Source organism: Rhincodon typus, chromosome 7 (assembly GCF_021869965.1).
Source record: "Rhincodon typus isolate 14 chromosome 7, sRhiTyp1.1, whole genome shotgun sequence".
NCBI classification, from domain to species: Eukaryota; Metazoa; Chordata; class Chondrichthyes; order Orectolobiformes; family Rhincodontidae; genus Rhincodon; species Rhincodon typus.
This window is the reverse complement of record NC_063338.1, coordinates 58678275-58702696: the sequence shown is the minus strand read 5'-3', so window position 1 is coordinate 58702696 and position 24422 is coordinate 58678275. Positions and strand designations below refer to the sequence as shown.

The following is a 24422-nucleotide window of genomic DNA, read 5'->3' as shown; positions in this document are numbered from 1 at the left end:
TTCAGAAATGGGGGAGGGGAAGGGGGCTCTCAAATAAATAGAGAGAGGGGGAGGCGACAACACCTTCCAGTCGCAAACCACTTCAACTCCCCCTCCCACTCCTTGGATGACATATCCATCCTGGGCCTCCTCCAGTGCCACAATGATGCCACCCGAAGGCTGGAGGAACAGCACCTCATATTCTGCATGGGAACCCTGCAGCCCAATGGCCTCAATGTGGACTTTACTAGCTTCAAAATCTCCCTACCTGCAACCTCATCCCAAGACCAGCCCCTCTCGTCCCTGCCTCCTTGACCCGTCCGTCTTTTCTCCCACCTATCCGCTCCTCCCACCTCACTGACCAACCCCCATCCCAACTCCCTACCTACACTCACCTGTACTGACTTCATCCTGCCTCCTTTACCTGTCTGTCTTCTCTCCACCTATCTGCTCCTCTATCCGCCTTCTATCATCGCCTCCCCCTTTCTCTATTTATTTCAGCACCCGTTGCCCTCCCCCATTTCTGAAGAAGGGTCCAGACCCAAAATATCAGCTTTCCTGCTCCTCTGATGCTGCCTGGCCTGCTGTGTTCATCCAGCTCCACGCCTTGTTATCTTAAGCTTGAATAGCTGAAAGGCCTACTTGTACTCATAAGTCCTGTATTCCTAGGAATAGCAGTTTGATCAGGAAGCAATTTACTATTTTACACAAATTACACTATTAGGAACAACTGAATAATTATAAACAGCATAGTTTAAAATAGGAATATTATTACTATATAAAAACTAGGAAGAGAAATAGGCATCGGGCAATTGAGGCCATTCCATCATTCAGTGAGATCATGCTTAATATTCTACTTTAACAGTATTCCCTGCACCATTGCTAATTTCTCAATGTTTTTAGTATGTAGATAACTATCAATCTCAATTTTGAATATACTTAAATGACCGAACCTTCACAGTGGCAGAGAATTCCAGAGTTAAGTCCCTCCGAATGAATAAACTCCTTCTCATCTCAGTCCTAAATGACTGGTTCCTTATTTTGAGGCTTTGTTCACTGGTCCAAGAACCTCACCCCAGACAGGGGAAACATCCTTTCTGCATCCACAATCTCAAATTCTACAGGAATTTAGTATGTTTGAATGAGATCACCTTTCATTTTTTAAATTCCAGAGAATAAAGAGGCAATTTATTTAATTTTGCCTCATAGGCCATCCTCTCCATCTCAGGATATGGGTTGGTGAACTTTTGCTGCGCTATTTCTATGAACGTAGACCAAAATTTCACACAATCCTCCACGTGTGGTCTCACTAAGGCAGCTTTTGGTTGAAAATAGAAAATGTCTTATAACTGACCTTATTGTAATTATGTGTTTTAACAAGTGCTGTTCCAATCTTGCTAGCCAAAGTTCCATCCCTTGGATTTTTCTTTAGAGCTTGTTCATATATATCAATGGCTTTTTCAGGCTGCAATGGAATAGAAAACATCATCAGTTTCACAGTATTTTAATTTCTAAAAAAGAAAAATAAATTTATAACAGTGTTAAATTATACTATGCTTCACTTGCACTAGATTATGTACTCAGACTGGCACATACATTAGTCTCCCCTCAAATTCCATATACATTTCATAACTTCTGTATAAACTCTTTCAGGTGCATGTAATCTCTCAAGTATTTTGTGGAACCGCAACTATCTCTGTACCATAACAATATATGGCGCAAAAGTACAGTACAAATTACACTAGAAATATACTACACTACCACTAATTTTGAGTTGGGTGTGGGAGAGGTGGGGAAGCAATCATTACTTGACAAATTTAGATAGGCTGCTTCTATTATTTTGCTGACGTAGAAGTTTGAAATGGAAAAGTTGACAGAAAATACCCAGCCCTATTTTTTTTGAAAATAACAATTCTATTCATCAATTGATCATGGCATCAGAAATTTAGTTGAAAAAATAATAAATTTTTCACCTCTTGAATATTCATGTAGGCATCACCTAACAAAAGATAGGTGTGGGGTCCAGGAAGTTTGTCAACCAAGTCTCTGCGAACAAACGTAAAATCATACTTAAAATTAGTTTTATCGGATTCATCCTAATGTACCTTCATCCATATACCATATAAATTGTACGATAAGGAAATGTCATTGTGCTTCTTCAATGAAGAACATTTTATGAGTTTTATTAGACAAGTTCCTGTGACATTTGACTTGGATCAACACAAAATTAAAGGCATAATTAGGAAGCCTGTTACAAATAGAAACGGAGAAGGAAACAGGAAATGAGTGGAAGGGAAGTGGGTGAAAATAGAAAAGAGAAGTGCATCAGGAATATGATTAAACACAGAGACAGAAGGGGGAACAGAAAAGGACGAGAGGATAACGTGGAACAAAGGGGAAGAGTAACTGGTTGAGATGATGGGACAAACAGATGGGTGGGTAAACTTTCTGAGCAAAGAGCAGTTGAGTGCAATGCAGGTGAATTCTGCTGTCCCTCTCCCATCAGCCAGGATTGTCATTCAAGTTAGTGGGTGAGGACAGTGAATCACTTTTCTCTGAATGGAGTGAAGAAAGAACAGTGGTGTCCAATGGTGGTTTTTTCTGCCCTGTTGAAAAAAGATCAATTATAAGATTTCACTAGTGTTTGTGAAGTGAGCAAAGGTGCGAGGTTCTTAGGTGATTTTTGCCATTAAGCATGTGGGTTTCATGTGCTTGAAGTTAGCTTCCTGCTCAACAGGGAGAGTTTCTACAAGACCAAAAGACATAGGAGTAGAAGGCAGCCATTTAGCCCATTGCATCAGCTTGGCCATTCAATTAGCTCATGGATGATTTGCTAATCCTCAACTCCATTTTATTGATTAAAAATCTGTCAATCTCAGCTTTGAATATACTTGATGACCCAGTCTCAATAACCCTCTGCGATAAAGAATTCCAGATTCACTACCCTCCAAGAGAAGAAATTCCTCCTCACTTCAGTATCAAATATGTGACCCCTCTCTGATCCTACATGCTCCCACAAGTGAAACAACCTTTTCGCATCTACCCTGTCAAGTTCCCTAAGAACCTTGTGTGCGCCAATAAGGTCACCTTTGATTCTTACAAATTCTATAGTACAAGCCCAACCTACTCAACCTTTCCTCATAAGACATTCCCTCCATATCTGGTTTCAGACTAGCGAACCTTCTCTGGACTGCCTCCAATGCCAATACATCTCAATTTAGATAAGGAGCCTAAAACTATTCACGATATTTCAGATGTGATCTGACTGGTACCTTGTCAAGTTTTAGCAAAATTACCTTCCTTTGTTCTCCATTCACTTTTAAATAAAGGTCAACATTCCATTTGTCTACCCTTTTACCCTTCGATTATAAAACTTCCAACTGCCACAAAGGACAACTGCATTGGGGCTGTCACACAACTAGTTGATCACTGTTCAGTTAACGTCACCTTCAATGTTACTTACAAGTGAAGTAATTTTCCACTTTCAATATATTACAAACAAATAAGAGAAATGTTGCACAGTCTGTAAAAGAAAATTCTTTCACCTGTAGCAGCTTGCATATAACTGTTTATCTTTCCTCTGGTTTAAGTATATGGCAGCCATCTTTTCTTTTGCTTGAATAAAATAAGGTTGCTCAGGTGTAACATTCCGCAACATACCAAGAGCCAGCTCTATATCCCCACGTACAACAGCAAGGTCTGCATTAGCAATTGTAACACGTAACTCTTCAGAGGTGCCCGAAAATTCATTGATGGCATCTTGCATCACTTTGGCAGCTTCATGCTGGACAAAAACAAATGCTTTTCTATTGTTATTAGAAACATCAACATATATTACATGCAAAATTTATTAGTAAAACAGATGCAAGTAATGTACATGCCCCCCGTATTGTGCTGATTCTCAGCATGATCTGCAGAGTAGCTAGTTAATGACATTTCTGTTCAAAAAAAAAAAGGCTAATTCCCAGCACCCATGAAGTTAAGTTTACCATATTAGAAATTATAACCAGGCAAAATTTGAATAATACTTTTATAAGATACACATTTATAAATCAATCCTCCATGTTAAAATATATGTCCTACAACAAATAATCATACAAAACCTGAAGGCATTTCACAAGAGCATGAGAAAGTAAAATATGGCACCAAGCCACGTAAGATGTTAGGTGAGATGACCAAAAGCACAATCAAAATGATAGGTTCTAAAAGGAATTCTTAAAGGAGGAAAGTGACATAGAGGCAGAGAGGTGGGGGAGGGGAACTCCAAAGCTTAGGGTTGGCTACAACTTCCAATGGTGGAACAATTAAAATGGGGGCTTTGAAGAGGACACAGAATTACATTAATACAGATATCTCAGGGGACTGTTGAGCTGAAAGAGATTACAGGCAGAAAGTTAGGCTAGACCATGGAGGAATTTGAGACAAGAATTAGAATTTTAGTATCTAGATGTTGCTTGATTGGGAACCAATGTGGAGTAGACTGCATAAGGAGTGACTAGGAGCAAGTTATGAAATAGGCAGCAAAAAGGTTCAGTTGACATCAAAATTGTGGTGGGTAGAATGTGGGAAATTAGCAAGGATAGTTTTGGAATAGTCAAGTTCAGAAGCAAGAAAAGCATAAACGGAAGGCATGAAAAATGTAACTTATTTCATTACCTGTTCTCCATTCATGCGGTGAGCCTCCGCTAGCTCCAGAAAAACAGAAACACGATCAGTTGCACTAAATTCAATTTTTTTGCCCTTTGATTTGGATGTACTTCCTGTTTTCCTCATTGCAGGCAAACCTGCAGCAATCTTCAAGGTTTTAATGGCTTCCTGAATATCACCCATTTTCTTCTGAGTTTGAGCTCTAATCAAGTGATACAGGGGATGCTCACGAATCTGAAAGGGGAAAATCATTTTAAGTAAGGGACAAAATCAAAGCCCTCTTGTTGTTTTCAGCTTATTTGCTGAGACTTTGCAACATGTGTACATACTGAAAAGAGCTTATTTTTCAACTTGTTCAAAGGATTTAAATATTGTTGATAACATCAGCATTTATAGCCCATTCTCATACTGTTAGTCCACGTGATGTTAGGACACCCACAGGGTTGTCTGGGAGAGAACAAGGACTTTGATCCATGACAGTGAAGGAAGTACAATATCAATCCAAATTACGGTGGTATGTAACTGGGAGGGGAGCTTTTTGGTAGTGAGCTGACCCAAGTGTTTGCTGCCTGTCTCCTCCAAGGTAGTTAAGTTTGTGGATTTGAGAAGTGTTGTCAAAACAGCCAGGGCGAGTTGCTGCAGTGTCTGTTATAGATGGTACACTCAGCTGCCAGTGTGACTTGGTGTGGGAGGGAGTCAATGTTTATGCAGTAAAATGGGGTGCTGATCAAGCTGGCTGCTTTTCCCTGGATAGTGGTCAGCTTCTTGAGGTGTACTCACCTTGAAAAATGGAGAGTATTCAATCACATTCCTGACCTTGCCTTGTAGATAGTGAACAGGCTTTGGAGAATTAAATGAATTATTCACCACATAATTCTCTGCCTTTGATCTATACCTATAGCCACAGTATTTAGACAAAAGATCTAGTTAATTTTTATTTAACAAAACCCCAGGATGTTGATGTTGCTTCAGAGATAGTAGGAACTGCAGATGCTGGAGAATCTGAGATTACAAGGTGTAGAGCTGGATGAACACAGGCAGGCCAAGCAGCATCAGAGGAACAGGAAGGCCAACGTTTCGGGCCTAGACTCTTTTTTTCTGAAGAAGGGTCTGGGCCCGAAATGTCGGCCTTCCTGCTCCTCTGATGCTGCTTGGTCTGCTGTGTTCATCCAGCTCTACACCTGGTTATCTCAGGATGTTGATGTTGGTGGATTCAGCAATGGTACTGCCATTGAAATGACAGGAAATGGTTACATGCCTTCGCAGAAATCACCATTGCCTACACTTGTGTGGAGGGATCGTTACTTGCCTCTGCATCAAAGTCTGAATGCTATCTACATCTTACAACATATAGGAGCAAACTGTTTCACTAACCGAGGAGATGAAAATGGTACTGACCACTGTTTAAAAGACTTCAATCCTATAATTCCTTCATGATTTAAAAAAAAACTATGTCCTGGAATTTAAAGGAAGCTTAAAATTTAAAACTACCTTCCCAAGTAAAGCGCCTTCTTTGACTACTTTGTTTTTCAGTTGATTTTCATCTATTATCCATGCAATCTACTAAATCTTTAATTGTGCATTCAAACTTCTATTTAGTGTAAAAGAATTTTTTTTAAAGACAATAAAAGGGCATCTGGTCAAAACATGCATGATTTCCATTATTCATCCTCTACTGGAAATGAAAGTCTGTTTGAAACCAGGAACAAATGATCAGCCAATACAGGAGAATAGTCAGACTTGTTAGTGGAACACTAGCGCTAATAGAAAACTTATCTTGATCAAGCAGTTTGGCTAGATTCAAACCTTCAAAAGAAGCAGGAATGAAATAAAATAAAATAAAAATAATACCGACCAATAAGCAGATCCAATGTGGGGGTGGGGATGGGTATTTTACTGTACGTAATATCCAAAGAAAGACTTTGCCCATATTGAAACGTATAATAAATTGTGAAAGATCATAGGACAATGGAATTGATCAGACCACACTCAAAATACATGGCACTATCTAGGACAGAGAATTTGTTTGATCAGTGCCTTAATAACTGTACTCTCTAGCACCAGCACAATTATGTGCAAATGAAAGGGATGCACTGTGCTAATTATGCAAGGTTACTCTAACAGCCCTTCCCAGCTGTAATCCTCACTCCAAGAAGGATAAGTATAACAACGTTATGCAAACATCAACAACTCCATGTTCTCCTCTAAACTGTGCACTGTTCTGACTTCAACAAACAATTACAGTTCTTTCATCATTATTGGTTTGGCATCCTAGAACTTCCATTATAAACTTATTGTAGGAGCACAATAAGAACTACAGCAGTCCTAGAAAGACTTCTTTGGCTAATAAAAGATATGAAACAAGTGTAGCTTTGATAAATTTCATCAGCAGTGGTAGGCTAAATAGACCAAATGTCTAATCCTGTCTGAAACCATTATCATTATATACTAAATTATTCACTCATGGGACTTGGGCATCACTGGTTGGCCAACATTTATTGCCAGTCCCTAGCTGCCCTTGAGAAGGTACTGGTGAGCTGTCTTCTTGAATTATTGCAGTCACGTGCTCTAGGTAGACACATAATTCCCTTAGGGAGGGAATATGTTTGATCAGTGACTTAAAAGTTTACACTACATTTCAAGAAGAAATAAATTTAAACAATTTTGAAAACATTAACAAAGTTGCAGTATGACAGTTATTAAAACAGAGGTAAGAAAGTCAAGCTTTTCTACTGGAGTTGGGAGGTTATTGGATGTTCTAATTAAGGTTTGGAACTTTATGCTATGGTATCCCACTGAATAGTGAAAGAAGCAAATTGGGTACAAACATAAAATAAGTACAAAACGATATCAAGGTTAGACAACATTGCCTCACAGATAGCAGTTTGAAGGCGAATTCACACATCATTGTGAAAGTTAGACTGTAAAGTCTTCTGAAGGATTTTAGGTAGTTGCCTGACAAGGATTAACATCACACAGAATTTTGAGGTAGGACCCAAACATTGGAATCAAATGGGGATCACAACCCGGCAAAGTGTGGGAAACAGTCAACAAGCAATGTTATTCCAGGAGGTTTGCTATCCAGTTGATAGGACAATGGATAGTCGGTCAAAGCTAGAGGATCAATAAGAAGTTCTCTTGCACTAAAGAAGAGACAAGGTGCCCTAAGGTGAAAGTGCTGTTCTTTAACTTGAAATTTTAAATGAACTTAAGACTGAGAATCTAGTCACCATTATGCAAGGAAGAAAGGTTAGGCAGACAAGCCTGGTGTACTGATGCTCCATAGAATGCCACTCGAAACCTATCCCCAGGCAGCTGGCCAACTCTCTGATATCTCAGGAGGGGGTGGGGGCATTGGAATCCAAGTGAAAAAAATCCTTTCAACCTATGACAAAGGCCTCTATTGGTCTTTAATTCCTGTTAATTGGTTATCCATTCTTGTTGAAAAGTCCTAGAGGGGAATAGCAACAACTCCCACGACCACCCCCCCCTCCCCTAATAGAGCCGCACGTTTCCTTGCCTAGAGGATGGCACATGCACCAAATTATGCTGGCAAACCAGCATGCCAGCTGGCAGCATAAATTTCTATGCATATGCAATTCCATGCTGGCCCCATTGAGAGCTAAATGTTCTGCCCATTGTATAGGTCTAAGTAATCATGATTTGGCTAGCTGCAGAATAGCTATTTAATTTAAATATCAATAAGCCAATGCGATCAGTTACGCAAACTTAGGTGTTGCTTTTCAAAATAAGGATTTTTACCTTCCCTTCCCTATCTTTAATCAAAAGTATGACCACAGAGGACTGCAGCATGCATATCTCAAGCTCCCTTCAGACAGATACCCCACGAGAACAGAGACAGTGCCTGACAACATCAAATTGCTCAAGCCAGTAAATCATCTCGGTTCAGAGACAGAACCCTATGGCGGTCAATAGCCCTGTAATGATGCAATTAGCTAAACTGTCATGGATAAGTAGAAAGTCTAAGTAATAGAATTTAATAAACATGCAGTAAAATTCAGTGAAAAAGAAATCATGAATTAAATAAAACTGTGTTTTAGGATAAAAGTCAGATTAAAACTAAAAATTGAAGAATAAATTACAATTTTAAAAAACTACAACTACAATTTAATCAAAAATCTTATGTTATCCAGTGAATGCAATTAAATTTACCTCAAAATTATAACTCAAACATAGTTCCAGAGAATGTGAGCAGAGTTTAAAATTTTCTTGAGACAGGTAAACTTGAGCCATCAGGAGATGTGCATCAGCATATGAAGGATTCTGTTCTAAGCAATGCTGCAGATTGCATTGGGCAGCGTCAACATCACCTTTTAAATAAGAAAATGCAACAACAGTGGAAGATTTAATCCAGTTCAAGCTGTAACATTTTCAGTCATAAATTCTGAACTTGTCATGCCAATTGCACAAATAATCCTATGTTATCCTTTCTTGTAACTATTTCTGAAAGATGACTTCTCAGTTACAAGTTCTTTAAAGCTGACCAGTACTTTTCCTGCTTTTTTAAAAATTCCAGGAACAAAAGACAATAAAATTCTCAATATATCATAATTGTACAGATATTTATAACAAACAAAATGTCTATGTTCTTATCTTTGAGTATCCTGTTAATCCCTTGAGTTATAGATTTAAAAATATAGGGACATGCTTCATGATTTACAAAATCATTGTTCTTGCAGTGAACAGGTTACATTAAAAATATGAGTTTTATTCAATTCACAGTACAATATAAATACCTGCTAAGTATTTAACTTTGGCCATTAGAAAGGCAGCTTCTAATAGTCCTGGTACTGTTTTCACAACAGTCTCCAGCACTGAAGCACAATGTTTCAGTAATGGAGATAGTGGCTGACTAGGAGCTCCAGGCTGCAAAAAACAAACAAAGCTGTCATGACTTTAGAAAACTTAGTGTACAATAAGTCCAGTGTACATAAAATACACAAAACAACTACACAGGATAGAGACTGGCTTAGTGCCATTATTGCCGGTCTATTAATACAGAGACCCAGGGAACGTTTTGGGGACCAGGGTTCGAAGCCTGCCTTGCAGTTGGTGGAATGTGAATTCAAAAATAATCTGGAAATAAGATTTTAATGATGACCACGAAATCATTGCCGACTAGTGCCCTTTAGGGAAGGGCTCTGGCCTTCATGTGACTCCAGACAGCAATGTGGTTGACTCTTAACTGCTCTCTGGGCAATTACAGGTGGGCAATGAATACTGGTCCTGCCAGTGACACCCACATCTAATAAATTTAAAAAATAAACTTAAGACAAATCAGAAATTCTTCAAGTTCTTTCAAAACATGTATAGTTTCTAACCTTTTCAAGAAGCTGCTTAACCTGTTGAGTGTTATCAGCATTTTCTACTTTTATTTCAGATTTGCAGAAAAATATTTTGCATTTGTTTTTTTGAAACTCAGTACATGCTTTGGAATAAATTCCATTGTTGAAATACTGCAGTGCATGTTTACAAGTATTATTTTCCAGTGTTTCGCATTTTGGGCTGTCAGCAGTAATCAAAATAATGGACCAGATTTTCCAAGGTTTGGCAATCACAGTCAGATATCCATTTTGTTCCTTATAATCCACATTTCTGACAGAATTTGCTTGGGCCTCCTTTCAAAATGCGGAGCCATAATGTAAATCCGACAGGTTCCCTGCAGTGCAGTATAGTCAGAAGTGGGGTAAGGAGACCACTTTTTCACAGCAGTCACTTGCCATATTTAGAGTGTGTGTGCCAGGTTCCCTGGGGGAGAGGAGCCAGTGTCAGTCACTGAGGGGGATGGTGACATCAGTAGGAAAGGGAAGAAAGGATATCCAGTCCCAGGGCAGAGGGGGTGTCAGGACAGAATTGGGATAAAGTAGGCAAATTCAGGATGGAAACCTATGACTAGTGGAACTATAGGAAACAGTACGAGGGCCACAATTATGTCCAAAATTTATTAATGATTTGGATCAGAGCAGTGAAGATACTAATTGGTAAGTTCAAAAATGACACAAAATAAGCGAGAAGGCAAGTAATAAGGATGACGGAAGGAATCCAGAGGGGGCTATGTTCAGTCTAGTTTCTCTAGCTGTTGCATGGACCTCTGAGGTGGCTGGAGAAGCTAGAAGTTAATGTGTTGGCACATTGATTTGTGCTCAGAGCCTCAGCTTGGCTGCTTGATCGCACAGCTTGAAGAAAACGACAGAGGAATTTAGACAGGTTAAGTGAAAGGGTAAGAAGTTGGCAGATGGAATATCCTGTGGTAAAATGAAGTACTACACTTTGGCAGGAATAATATAAGAGCTGAATATTGAGGTTGGTTGGCTCGCCGAGCTGGTTTGTTGTTCCGCAGACGTTTCGTTACCATGCTTGGTAACATCCTCAGTGCAGCCTCTGATGAAGCGTCGGTGTGTTTTCCCGCCTGGTTTTTAAACTCTGGGGTCCATTGCGATGGATTGCCTCACTTCCGAGTTTCCTCCGTAGTGGAATGTATATGGGGTCAAGTTCAATTTGTCTCTGCCTAGCCTGTCCCAGGATCTTGGTGTTGTCCCAGTCGAAGTCGTGGCTCTCCTTGTCCACGTGGATTGAGATGAGTGAGTATTGGTCGTGTCTTTTTGTAGCCAGTTGGTGTTCATGTACGCTTGTTGTTAGTTTCCTTCCTGTTTGTCCGATGTAGTGTTTCTCGCAGTCTCTGCAGGGGATCTTGCAGATGACATTGGTCCTGTCCATGGCGGGGAGTGGGTCTTTAGTTCGGGTGAGCACTTGTCGTAGGGTTGATGTGGGCTTGTGTGCCACTCTGATGCCCAGCGGTCGTAGAAGTCTTGTGGTGAGTTCTGACGTGTTCCTGATGTAGGGTAGTGTGATGACTGTCTCGGGGTGTGTAGAATCTTTCTGATGCTGTTCCTGTAGGCATCTCCTGACCCAGTTCTTTGGATATCCATTATCCTTGAAGACTTGGAAGAGGTATTCCTCCTCCTCTTGGCGTAGTTCTACGTTGCTGCAGTGTGTTGGTGCCCTTTTAAATAGTGTTTGCACGCAGCTTCGTTTGTGTGTGCTGGTTTGGTTACTAGATGCCTACAGGAACAGCATCAGAAAGATTCTACACACCCCGAGACAGTCATCACACTACCCTACATCAGGAACACGTCAGAACTCACAAGACTTCTACGACCGCTGGGCATCAGAGTGGCACACAAGCCCACATCAACCCTACGACAAGTGCTCACCCGAACTAAAGACCCACTCCCCGCCATGGACAGGACCAATGTCATCTGCAAGATACCCTGCAGAGACTGCGAGAAACACTACATCGGACAAACAGGAAGGAAACTAACAACAAGCGTACATGAACACCAACTGGCTACAAAAAGACACGACCAATACTCACTCATCTCAATCCACGTGGACAAGGAGAGCCACGACTTCGACTGGGACAACACCAAGATCCTGGGACAGGCTAGGCAGAGACAAGCACGAGAATTCCTGGAAGCATGGCACTCCATGAAGCATGCTATTAATAAACACATTGAACTCTACCCCATATACATTCCACTACGGAGGAAACTTGGAAGTGCGGCAATCCATCGCAATGGACCCCAGAGATTAAAAACCAGGCGGGAAAACACACCGATGCTTCATCAGAGGCTGCACTGAGGATGTTACCAAGCACGGTAATGAAACGTCTGCGGAACAACAAACCAGCTCGGCGAGCCAACCAACCTCAACACCCACAACCCGAGCTACAGATCTACTCCAAAACCTTAAAGAGCTGAATATTACTTAAATGGGAAAGACTGCAGAAAGCACAACACGGGGAGATTTTGGGGACTTTTTGCATGAATCTCAACTTTCAATTAAGTTCAGTGGGTTATAGAAAGGGCAAATAAACTGTTGGGGTTTATTTCAATGGCAACAGACCATAAAAATAGATAGGCCTTGCTAAAGCTATACAAGGCACGAACCGGATCACACCACGAATATTGTGAACAGCTTTGGTCTCTTTATATCTGATTTAAATGGATACTTATATGAATAAATGGGTTCCAGAATATGGGAACTGCCCAGTGGAATCCTCAATTACCTGCACAATTCTTCCTGATTCTGCTTTATCTGGGATGTACAACTTTGACTTATTATCTGGCCATCAGGAAATCCAGGTCAATACGTTTACCCGTATTGTGTCTATACTTTACACGTTTGCATTTGTTCTGATTTGAGGAATAAATTAGAAAGAGAGGTTTAAAATATTGAATTTCTAGGATTTATAGGAACGTTGCTCAGAAATTTATTTGAAAACTAAAAAAGCTGACTTTAAGGTTTCAATCTGCTGCATATGCAACAGAAACAGTACATTCAATTATCTACTTTAATATCATAGGACAGAAGTGATAGCTCCACTAAAACGTAGCACCTGATTGGACAGCAGATTCTCTCTAGAACAGTGTTTTATACCAATTTCATGGGAACATATGCATTTGACAGATACTAAGGAGAAGGTGCTGGGGAAACTGAAAGGTGTGAAGGTGGATAAATCACCTAGACTAGATGGGCTACACCCTAGAGTTCTGAAGGAGGTAGCTGAGGAGATTGTAGAGGCTTTGGTGGTGATCCTTCAGGAATCACTGGAATCAGGAGTGTCCCAGAGGACTGGAAAATGGCTGATGTAACACCACCATTTAAGATAGGCCAGTTAGCCTGACTTCGGTCATTCATAAGACTTTAAAGTCCACTATTAAGGATGAGATTGGGGAGTACTTAAAAGTACATGATAAAATAGGGCTGAGTCAGCATGGCTTTATCAAGGTAAAGTCATGTCTGTCAAATCTGTTTGAATTCTTTGAGGAGGTAATGAGCAAGTTAGACAAAGGAAAGCCAGCAGACATGATCTATTTGGATTTCCAGATGGCCTTTGACGAAGTGCTGCACAGGAGGCTGCTAAATAAGATACGAGACCTTGGGTGATAGGGGCAAGGAACTGGCATGGCAAAGAGACTGGCTGACTAGCAAAGGGACTTTTTCAGGATGGTAGCCAGTGCCTAGTGGAATTCTGCAGGGGTCAGTGTTGGGACCACAACTATTCACGTTATACATTAATGATCTGGATGAAGGAACTGAGGGCATCATTGCTAATTTTGCAGTTGACACAAAAATAGGAGGAGGGACAGGTAGTGTTGAGAAAGCAGGGAGGCTGCAGAAGGACTTGGACAGGCTAGGTAAGTGGCAAAAAGTGGCAGGTGGAATGCAACGCAGGAAAATGTGAGGTTAAGCACTTTGGTAGGAAGAAGAGGCGTAGACTATTTTCTAAACGGGGAAAAGCTTCAGAAATCTGAAGCACAAAGGACCTTGGAAGACTAGTTCAGGTATCTCTTAAGGTTAACATGCAGATTCAGTCTGTGGGTAGGAAGGGAAATGCAATGTTGGCATTCATTTTGAGGGCTAGATTACAAGAGCAGAAATGTACTGTTGAGGCTGTATAAGGATCTGGTCAGGCTGCATATGGAGTATTGAGAGCAGTTCTGGGCCCCGTATCCAAGAAGGATGCTCTGGCTTTGGACAGGGTGAAAAGGAGGGCTACAAGAACGATCCTGGGGATGAAGGGCTTGTCACATAAGGAGGGAGTGAAGACTCTGGGTCTGTACTTGATGGAGTTTAGAACAAGGAGAGGAGATCTGATTGAAACTTACAGACTAATGAGAGGCCTGGATATAATGTACGTGGAGAAGATATTTTCGATATTAGCAGAGACTAAGACCCAAGGGTACAACCTCAGAGTGAAGGGACGACCCTTCAGAATGGAGATGAGGGGGAATTCCCCCTCATCCAGAGGGTAGCTAATCAGTGGAACTCATTGCTGTAGAGGGTTGTGGAGACCAAGTCATCGAGTACATGTAAGACAGCGATAGGATGGCTCTTGATTACTAAGGAGATCAAGAGTTATTGGGAGACGACAGGAGAACGGTGTTGAGAAACATATTAGCCACGACTGAATAGAGGAGCAGACCGGATGGACTGAATGGCCTAATTCTGCTCCTGTACCGTATAGACTAAGCTCTTAAAAGTAGTACTGGCTTTAATATTCTTTAATTACCCTTTTAGATGGCATTCTGAATAACTCAACATAAAGTTAAACAGCTTGGTGATTTTTACCCTTTATCTGACTCCATTTATTCAGGTTAGAATAAATGGAATTCAACAAGATAGAGAAGAATTGCCTGTCAACAGAGAAAGCATCTCAAATAAAAACAGAAAGTTAGAAAGACAGAATGTTCTTAAGAAGGGTCACTGGACTCAAAGCATTAACTCTGTGTCTCTCTCCATAGATGCTGCCAGATCTGCCAAGTTTCTCCAGTACTTCTTTGTTTGTGTTTCCGATCTCCAGCATCTACAGTTCTTTATTTTACTATGGAAATGTTGGATAAGGCTGAAGATAACAGGAACTGATAAGAGGTTTTACAACGGGCAGTTATGTCAGTGGAATTATGCTGAGTCAGTCATTCAGGACTGCTAAGAGCTAAGATTGCAGGAAATCAGTAACTGCTGTCTCTATCAAAGAAGGCATAGATTTGGACGAAACATTTAGGATTGGTCACTATCATGGATAATTCCAAATAAGGCATACACTTGGCACAGAGGTCAGTGTGTAAAGAGCATGAGAAGAATACTTTCTTCAGCAGAACTTCAAAGAATCACTCTGCATGGGGTACCCTACGTCAGGAGGAATGTTGAAGACGTCATGAAGACTTTCAGCCTAGCTGGCTGCTGACTCTCCCAGGTATTAATGTTTGGAGTTAGTTATAGAACCCAGGGTAGTGAAAAACAGAGATTGAGATACCTCTTGTTGTTGAAAGTGTGTGTTATTTGTTTGACTACTTTATAAATCAATTGAGTTTTATGGTGCTCTAAGTGTCTCCACTGTATCTCTGTCTATGTATATACCATTGTCTCTCAGAGAATAGCAACAGAAAGCATCTCAATTCATTGGCAACAATTTAAGATAATTCCCGTTTTCAATCATCATTACTGATTCACCAAACTGCAAGTGCAAACAACGGCATATATTCTAACTTAAATTAAGGAGATGCCATCATTGTATTGAGACATTTAACTGAAGTTCCATCTGCCTTTTTCTTAATTGAGAGATAATGTGGCACAGTGGTGGTGTCACTACCGCTGGGCCAGGAAGCTGATGTTAAATGCTTGCTTGAGGTGTATCACAACAACTCTGAACAGGTTGATTTGGAAAATAAAACATTTCTTAGTTTCTTGTCAACTCCAAACAATTAAAAAATACTTATTTCAAAATTATGTTTCGGTAACTGTTACTTTCAAGAGTATAAAACATATTGTGATCTGGATTTTGTGGTTTGCAGCGAAGTGATGGTGCTCACTCCTGACCTCAAAGAAAGCCATTTAGCAATCTTTGCAGCACAGATTTCGCCTTTTTGAATACTAGTTTGAATCTGGTGTCAAGCCATGGTAATTTTTGAGCATCCAAGAACATGCATGTCATTAAGCAGGATAAGCAGCCAATTACACCGAAACAGACTCACATACAGCAAACCAGAAAGTAAAATGTATCAATATCCTTCACTGCTATCAAAATTTTACTGAGAGACCAGTACATGAACGAGGCATGCACAAAAACAAAATTAAAAAGTTCAAAAATACAGAATTTTGTTAAAAAAACCCAGTTGCTTCTTATTCATGAAAGGTGCATGTAGTCTTTTCCCCCTAAGCATTTCTACAATAAAACTGATAGTACAACTCCGTTCAGTGATTCTACTTGATTTCAATCTGAGGAACATCAACAGCTCCCACGATAGAGAAATACAGAGTTAGGGACAGCAACATTTGGTTCCATCTATTTCAACTGCACACACTCCAAAAGTTGCTGTCTCTTGTAGAAAGGTAATCATGATGAACACTGACATTTTTGCCTCATGATTACTTAAAATTTCATTCATCTTATCAACTATTTGACTTAAAATTATACAACAGGATCAGTTTAAAAAAATTGCTCTGACAATCTTACTCCTTTTAAATTTTAGATCCACAACAGATTCACAATATAGGCATCTCTTATGTTTCTGAATCTATTTCAGTAAATGTTAATTTAACATTGAACTTTTACCTGTGTGGGACAGAAGACAAGATATTCACGCATAATTTCTAATAGAAAGTCAGGATTTAACTTTTCGTAGTACTGAACTCCCAGAGGCAGGCCTTGCAATGTGGAGAAATGAATGTCAATAGCATCATTTAGGAAATGAATTACTTCATCCTGCCCCTTATGTTTCTTCACAGCCAAAACTGCACGCAGGAATGACAGTTCCTGGAAAATAAAGATGCAAGTGATTGGATTTCCTTTTTCTATCTGAGCAGACATTTCTTTTTATACGCAGGATTTTTTGATTAATAATGCTTATGTTTCAGATGCAAATAGTGAATCATAAAGGTCTCTTCACCTAAGGAAAGATAGATACTTTCAATCAACCTCTTCAGACAGGTTATGACACATCTTTGGACCAGATAGGGCTTGAACTCAGGCCTTCTGGTCCTGAGCTAGGGAATTACCACTGCACGTCACGAGTCCCTTAAGGAAGGACAGATATTTCTAACTCAGTCTGTTCAGAAATGTTATTACACACCTCTGGAGCAGTGGAAGTAACAATTTTAAACCACAATTGTTTTCAAGTTTTGAGTAATATTAGCGAACGGATTAAGCAATGATTCATAGGTGCAGAGGAACCAATCACTCTCCTAATCATAACAACGAGGTTGTAACGGTCCTTACATCTGAGGTGACTGAGTTTATCTCAGTCAAGCTCGTTGTTACAAGTCACCTTGCTGTCAGTACTTAGTTAAACCAGCATATTTAAAGTTTTAAATTTCCCACATCCCAGAAAGCAGAGCTGCCATAGTTCCCTGGACTGCAGGGAATGTGAATTGGTAATCAAATAATAATTGATAACTGATTCACTAAACTGCAAGTACAAACAATGGCATGGATTGCAACTGAAATTGAGGAGGTACTATCTTTTTGTTGAGATAGTTAACTGAAGTCCCATCTGCCCTTTTAGGTAGATGTAAATGACATCATTGCATTATTTCAAAGAGTGGGTGTCCGGGCTTATATTTATTGTTTAATCAATATACCAACTTTTATTACCTGATCATTATCATGTTGCTGCATATGGGGAGATGGTTGTTATAAATTTGCATTTCCTATATTACAGCAGAGACTGCACTTCAAAAGTACATTGCTTTAGGTGTTCTGATCCACCAGAGATCCCTAATTATGCAAGTCTTTAAGGGGAATCTTGTGGTAAGCTTGCGGTGGAAGGACATTTAATCAGGCAGGAGGATGGACGTGAGTATCCCATTGCCTCCTTGTCTCCACCCCAATTATGTTCATGGTTGGAGTTGTCATGAGGGGAACATGACAAGAAAATCCTGGAGTGTATGCTTCTAGGCTTCCAGGGTTAGGTCCCTCTTTCAAAAGCATTCAGTACCTAATTGAGGGACCCAACATCAAAAAGGGGACAACCTACCAAAAGCCATTCACCAGCCTCTGCTTCTCAATATAAATAGCTTAGTTTAGAAAATTGTTTTATTTGCATACGAAAGGATTTTTCAGCAGCTACATGCTTTACAGTCAACAATAGTTTGCATTCCATTATTTTGCAAAGTACTTAGAACAATACAGTACAAAAGAGGCCCTTTTGCCCATCAAGTCTGTATTGCCAAAATACATCACTACCTACACCAGTCTGACTTTTCCGCATGATGCCCATAGCCTTGACTATGACACTTCAAGTGCTCATCCAAGTACTGTTTAAAGATTGTGAGGTTACCAGCCTCAACTACCCTCCCAGGCAGTGCATTACAGACTCCTCCCACTCTGAGTGGAAAGATTTTTCCTCAATTCCCCTCTAAAATTTCTGCCTTTCACTTTAAAATAGTGTGCCCTCTTGTTCTTGAACATTCAACTAAGGGGAACAGCTGCTTTCTAACCAAGTACCTGACTGTTCGTTAGTGGAGATGTATTTCAAACGTTTATTTAGTGTAAGCTTAAACAATTTCATTGTGTAACACAGTGACTCACTTCAACAATTGCACATTTTATAAGGCATGAGACTTTTATCTAAGATATATCAAAGCAATATACAAATAAATAAAAGTTCTTCCTCAGTGAACATTTTCAATGTCCCTGAAGTGATTGACATTTCAATTGTCCATGTCATTGTTTGTAGAGTTAAAGTTCTAATTTATATCACTACTGCCTTTTTTGCAATCAACTATTCTAAATTAAATGTCAAAATATTGATGATTTTCAAAATGATTTGCATTCTTTATATTAACATTGAAATATGGAACAAAATCTTTGTAATTCTTCCAGTCCCACTACCACTAATGCATTTTACTTGTCACTATTCAGGTCTGTTCACAAAGGCCATTTTCACTTTGTCTAAGACACTTCCTTGGAATATGAGCCTTTCATTTACCAGTACTTTTGCTGGTTTCTTGTAGAACACAGTCTTATCTACCTTGACCTCAATCAATCCTCACCTTCAAAAATTTACAAAAATATAGTCTCTTAAATGATGTCTTTGGTTATCTCTCCAAAGATTTGCTTATCATTATCATTTATCAATATCACTTTTGGATTTTTAGCACATTAATAGTGTGCTGTATAAATGCAATTTTCCAGCAAATATAGAAATTGTGAGACTTGATGTAGGATGTTATGTTATTTGCTTTAGCTACCAGCTGCATACAGAATTGTACAACTAGCTCTTTTTAGAACCTGTTTGCAGTAAAATTTCACAGAATTTCTTTAAGAGACACAACCAAAGCAAAAGGGAACAAGAGTAGATTCATGGTGGAAATTGCCGCAATTAATTTTTATCTGTATTTGCAATTAAATCAAAAAACCTAGGTTTCAGGAATTTCTGTCATCAACCACATGGTTCCTACAGCACGAGAGATTTGAATTCACTATTTTAATGACATCCTGCAAAGGAGGCACCTGCTGGTAAGCTGTAGTAATATGTTTACCCTAACAAAGCATAGGCAATTGGATGAGGTCAGGACAACATCTGGCTGGAGAACTGGCTGCATGTGCACATTACTGCTAAATTAGCAGGTCACAATTTGAGAGATCTATAGATCTGCAACATCTACAGCCATAGCTTAATAATCTTGAACGTTTTGGTCTCACGAAAGCCCTAAATATTTATATGGAAAAATGATATGAAAATATGTATTTAATCATCTATTTATATCTGATATTAATCTGTGAAGTTAGTGGCACAATGGTAATGTCATTGGACTAGCAATCCAGGATTCCAGACCAATGTTCTGGAAACATAAGTTCAAATCCCACCATGGCAGATAGTGAAATTTGAATTCAATAAAAAACTTGCAATAAGGAGGCCTAATGGCGACTATGCAAACACTGCCAATTATTGTTAAAAACTCATCTAGTTCAGTAATGTTCTGAAGGGAAGGAAATCTGCCATCCTTATGTAGCCTGGCCTACATGGCACTCCAGACCCACAGCAAAGTATTTGATTCTTAAACTTCTCTCCAGGCAATTAGGCATGGACAAGAAATGCTGGCCTAGTGGATGCTAAAGTGCCTACAGACAGACTGGCAAGAACATTGTATGTGAAAATGGTGGACTATTGTTTAGCGATTAAGTACAACTGAAATCAAACATCAAGAACAAAGATGAGTTACCGCAGATTTTCCAATAGATTGTTGAATTTCATTAAGAAACTCCAACTGTTGTTCTGCATCTTCTAGTTGTCCCTCAGTTAGTTGGCATCTTATAATACCTTGAATTATAAAGATATTCAAGATTAATTTACCACTCGCTAAAAGTACTTCCATATAATTTTATATATATTGGATACAGGATTTTCGGGTAATCAACTACAAGGTTCTCAACAGATCTACGCTAATTCAAGAACCAGAATTTCCATTCTATAAATACAGAATGTAATAAAACAACAGGAAATGTGCAAACAAAACACTAAGGAGAACTTAAAAGATGAAAACAGAAAACTTGAGACGGCTGATAATATGAAGGATAAGAATAAGTCAGTTGAAGGACTTCGGGTGTTTTGGATGGATAAATATCAAGCCATTGTAAGTGGTTTTTAACTTCTGGAGTTCACACTTCCCTGAAAATCTGGACTTCACTCTCCAAGTTTCATGAGGTGGTGTTGGAATGCCAAATTTTGTGAAGTTACATTTTAAACTATTTAATTCCAAGACAGAATGGAGTTGGCAGTTAGAGAGTTGGAGGATGTGGGGGATAGGGAGGGGTTGTCTAGAACATATGTCAGTAGCATTTCTACCCAGATACAAGGCCCATTTGATACACATTGCTATGGAGATGGACTTGAAGACTTAAGCAGTGCAGTGTTGATGTACAGAGATTTCTTAAACATCGCTGACCATCACAGAAAGAGAAAACCCGAAAGTACTGCTGATGCTGTAAATGAGGAACAACAACAAAGTTGCTGGAAAACCTCAGCAGGTCTGGCAGCATCTGTGAAGAAAAAAAGAAAAATCAGACTTAACGTTTCGGGTCCGGTGACCGTTCCTCAGAACTGAGGATCACAGAAAGGAGGTCACCCTACAAGAATCTTAAAGACAGACTAGAGAGGTAGCGGCTGTTCTATTGTTCGCCAAACAGTATTTCACTGGGAGTTTGTGCTCAGATTGAAGTGACCAAATGCCTGAGGACTTAAATGAGGCCAGAAGATTTGGCTCAAAAAAAACTTGAAATCATGTCATGTAATCCTTTCCAAAAGTCAATTACCTTTCTGTTATTGGTTTCAAAATGTATTGCAATAGACGTCACTGGCAGTTGGCAAATCAAGTTGAAACAAACTTAGACAATATTTTTTAAAAAATCTCACTCACTGCAAACTACCCGCAAGAAAGTTCAAAACTTGGGCCAGTATCCAGGGTCGGGACAACAATGCAAATTTGTAGCCCCCAATTTAGAAAACATTGATTTTAAAATCTTCCCTTGGAGTCTGAAAGAAACAAACTGTATAGCCATCATTACATCAAACGAACCAAGGCTCTTAAAAATTGTTGCCCTTGGATATAAAAAAAATAAAACTTTAAAGAAGTCTTACCAGTTAACGCAGGAACACTTGATTCATCCAGTGACATCGCAGTTTTGTACCATCTCACAGCTTCTTTTACTTTTCCTTGTAACACCATCTGATAGCCAAGTTCATTTGCAATCTCTGCATTACGTGACGATATGCTGAATGCTCTTTCAACCAAGGTATAGGTTTGCTGAAGGACAATCTGGTTCCGTCCACACTATTTAATAACATGGGTGATCAAGTACAGGACTGAGTAAGTTATAATGCAATTATTTTAGAGCTGAAATTTCTAATCTTCTAAGATAAACATCTATGTCACTTTAGCAACTTCCTCAGCCCTTCTAGCACACTCCTGCCACCACAATAAATCTGATGGAAGTGCAAATGCTAGATTAGGACTTGCCCTGGAATGTACAAGTGACAGAAATTCTCTGAATATTCACAGTTGCAAAGATCTACTTCAGCCACAGAGAAACCACCTCAGTGTAAATAAAGTAATGGAATTAAATATGTAGCTTAAAGATTGGCATGGGACAAATGGATTTTGGTTCATGGGACACTGGCACCATGTGGATTAGAGTAGAAAAGAGCTGTCTCAGTTGGCTTCATTTGAACCACGATGGAATCAGTGTCCAGGTGAATTGAATAATTAAGGACATAAAGAGGGATTTTGTCTGATTAGATCGGGAAAAGTTTGGGGGAAGTGGGGAGAACATCCAGATTTACAAAGCAAAAGGATAGGAGTGCATTGCAAAGCAACTATTTTGATAACAGTATCCACAGTAGGGTAGGAAGGGACAAAGTGTACAGACAAAAGAAAACAGCAGTAAATAGAGTCATAGGGGGATAAATGGTTAAAAAAAAATTAAATTAGTCACTACTCAAACGCACATAGTATTCAGAACAAAACAAGTGAACTGGCACAAATAGGGGTTAATGGATATGATCTTGTAGCCATTAGGGAGACAATGTTACAAGGAGATCAAAATTGAGAACTAAATATTCAAAGGTGTGTGATTTTCAGAAGGTTAAGCATGAAGAGAAAAGGGAAGGCTGGTGCAGTAACTTTGTCAATACAAGATGGAATAAGTAAGATAGCTAGAAATCTTGGATTGAATGATGTAGAATCTGTACGGACGGAGGTAAGAAAGCAGTACTCAAATGAAAAGATTGAGATAGGATACAAGGTTAGACGGAGAGATCCAGGTGGAAGGTGAATCCTGAAACAGGAGGAACAGGGCTTCTCTGTGTGTGAAGACTCCTGGTTGCAAAGTGGGTGTTGATATGAAGCATAGGAAGGAGTGTTCGGTATTGTTCTTAAGTCTAGATGTACTCAAGCACAGTGTAAAGGGAACAAACCTGAGAACTGAGGACAGCGTCAGAGGGAATTATGAAAAAGCAGCAAGGATGTGATTGGAAGAATGAATGGAATGAGTGGAAAGTGAAGGGAAGAAGGATTTGGAAGCATGTAGGTAATCATAAGTTTGCGCTCCTTCACAGCTGAAAGAAATGAGAATACTTTCATTATTCCCCCCGCTACCCCAAGCTCAATAAGACAGTGAATGAAATGGAAGTGCGGACCAGGACAGTTTTGAGATAGCAAGTTGATGCTAGAGAAGAAAGAAGTTTTGTTGATCTGAGATGTTAACTCTTTCCCTCTCTTTCTAGATGCTACGAGACCAGTTGAGTATTTCTCATATAGGTAACTTATGGCACTTCAGACTTTCTATATAAACAGTGAAAGCTCATGTTATTGACTTCTATTAAGTTACTGATAAAAGATGGGTTCTAGCTTTTACTCAGGTGGCAGTCACTTTCAACAGGTGACTAGTATTTTAAAATGCTAATGTGGCTAGAAGTCTCAGGTTAAACTTTGAAGATTTAACAGTGGCTGATTGGGTTTCTGTGCTTCAGGAAATCTAACAGATGTAGTAAATTGAGAACAACTTTGAGAAGAAGACATCTACCTAAGAGCACTCCATGTGGGGCAAAAGGAGCAGAAATTCTTCCTTCAAATTTTCCAAGCACCCACACTATCAGGCTTGGACATTACTTTTTATTGAGGTTAGAACTGGAGAGGCTGTTTTCTTTTATAGGAGAATCAAGGCCTTGCAGTCAGTCAATATTTAAAAATCAGAAGATGCCCATTTAAAAAAGACAAGGTGAAATTATAATACCACTTTGTACCACCATGTTCTGCAATCTCTCTCCATTTAAATACTACGCTCTGCCATTTTTCTCTTCTTCTTGCCAATAGTTGACAAGTTCACATTTTTTACATTATGCTCCGTCTGTCAAAGCTTTACTGCTCACTGAACCTTTATAGACTTACCTCCTCTTAGCAATTTACTTTCTACTTATCTTAATGTCATTGACAAATTCAGCCATATATTTGGTCACTTAAAAGTCTTTTATGTGGATTGTAAATATTTGAGGCTCCAGCACTGATCCTCGTGGCATATTATTAGTCACAGCTTACCAAACCGATATACCCAATTATCACTAGCCTCTGAGATAACAAGGTGTAGAGCTGGATGAACACAGCAGGCCAAGCAGCATCAGAGGAGCAGGAAAGCTGACATTTCGGGTCTGGACCCTTCTTCAGAAAAAGGGTCTAGACCCGAAACATCAGCTTTCCTGCTCCTCTGATGCTGC

The 24422-nt window shown here is 39.5% G+C and overlaps 1 protein-coding gene across 1 annotated transcript in view; it reads right to left on the bottom strand.

The window, feature by feature from the left end:
* Window positions 1–24422, bottom strand: part of ttc21b (tetratricopeptide repeat domain 21B) — a 95576-nt gene that overhangs the window by 49859 nt on the left and 21295 nt on the right. Inside the window, exons 6-14 of the mRNA XM_048599220.1 lie at window positions 21792–21984; window positions 20377–20474; window positions 16766–16966; window positions 9384–9513; window positions 8800–8957; window positions 4636–4860; window positions 3525–3763; window positions 1953–2025; window positions 1334–1444 (exon numbers count right to left, since the gene is read on the bottom strand). Of these exons, the coding sequence (XP_048455177.1) occupies window positions 1334–1444; window positions 1953–2025; window positions 3525–3763; window positions 4636–4860; window positions 8800–8957; window positions 9384–9513; window positions 16766–16966; window positions 20377–20474; window positions 21792–21984 (1428 nt within the window). The remainder of the gene's footprint in view (window positions 1–1333; window positions 1445–1952; window positions 2026–3524; window positions 3764–4635; window positions 4861–8799; window positions 8958–9383; window positions 9514–16765; window positions 16967–20376; window positions 20475–21791; window positions 21985–24422) is intronic.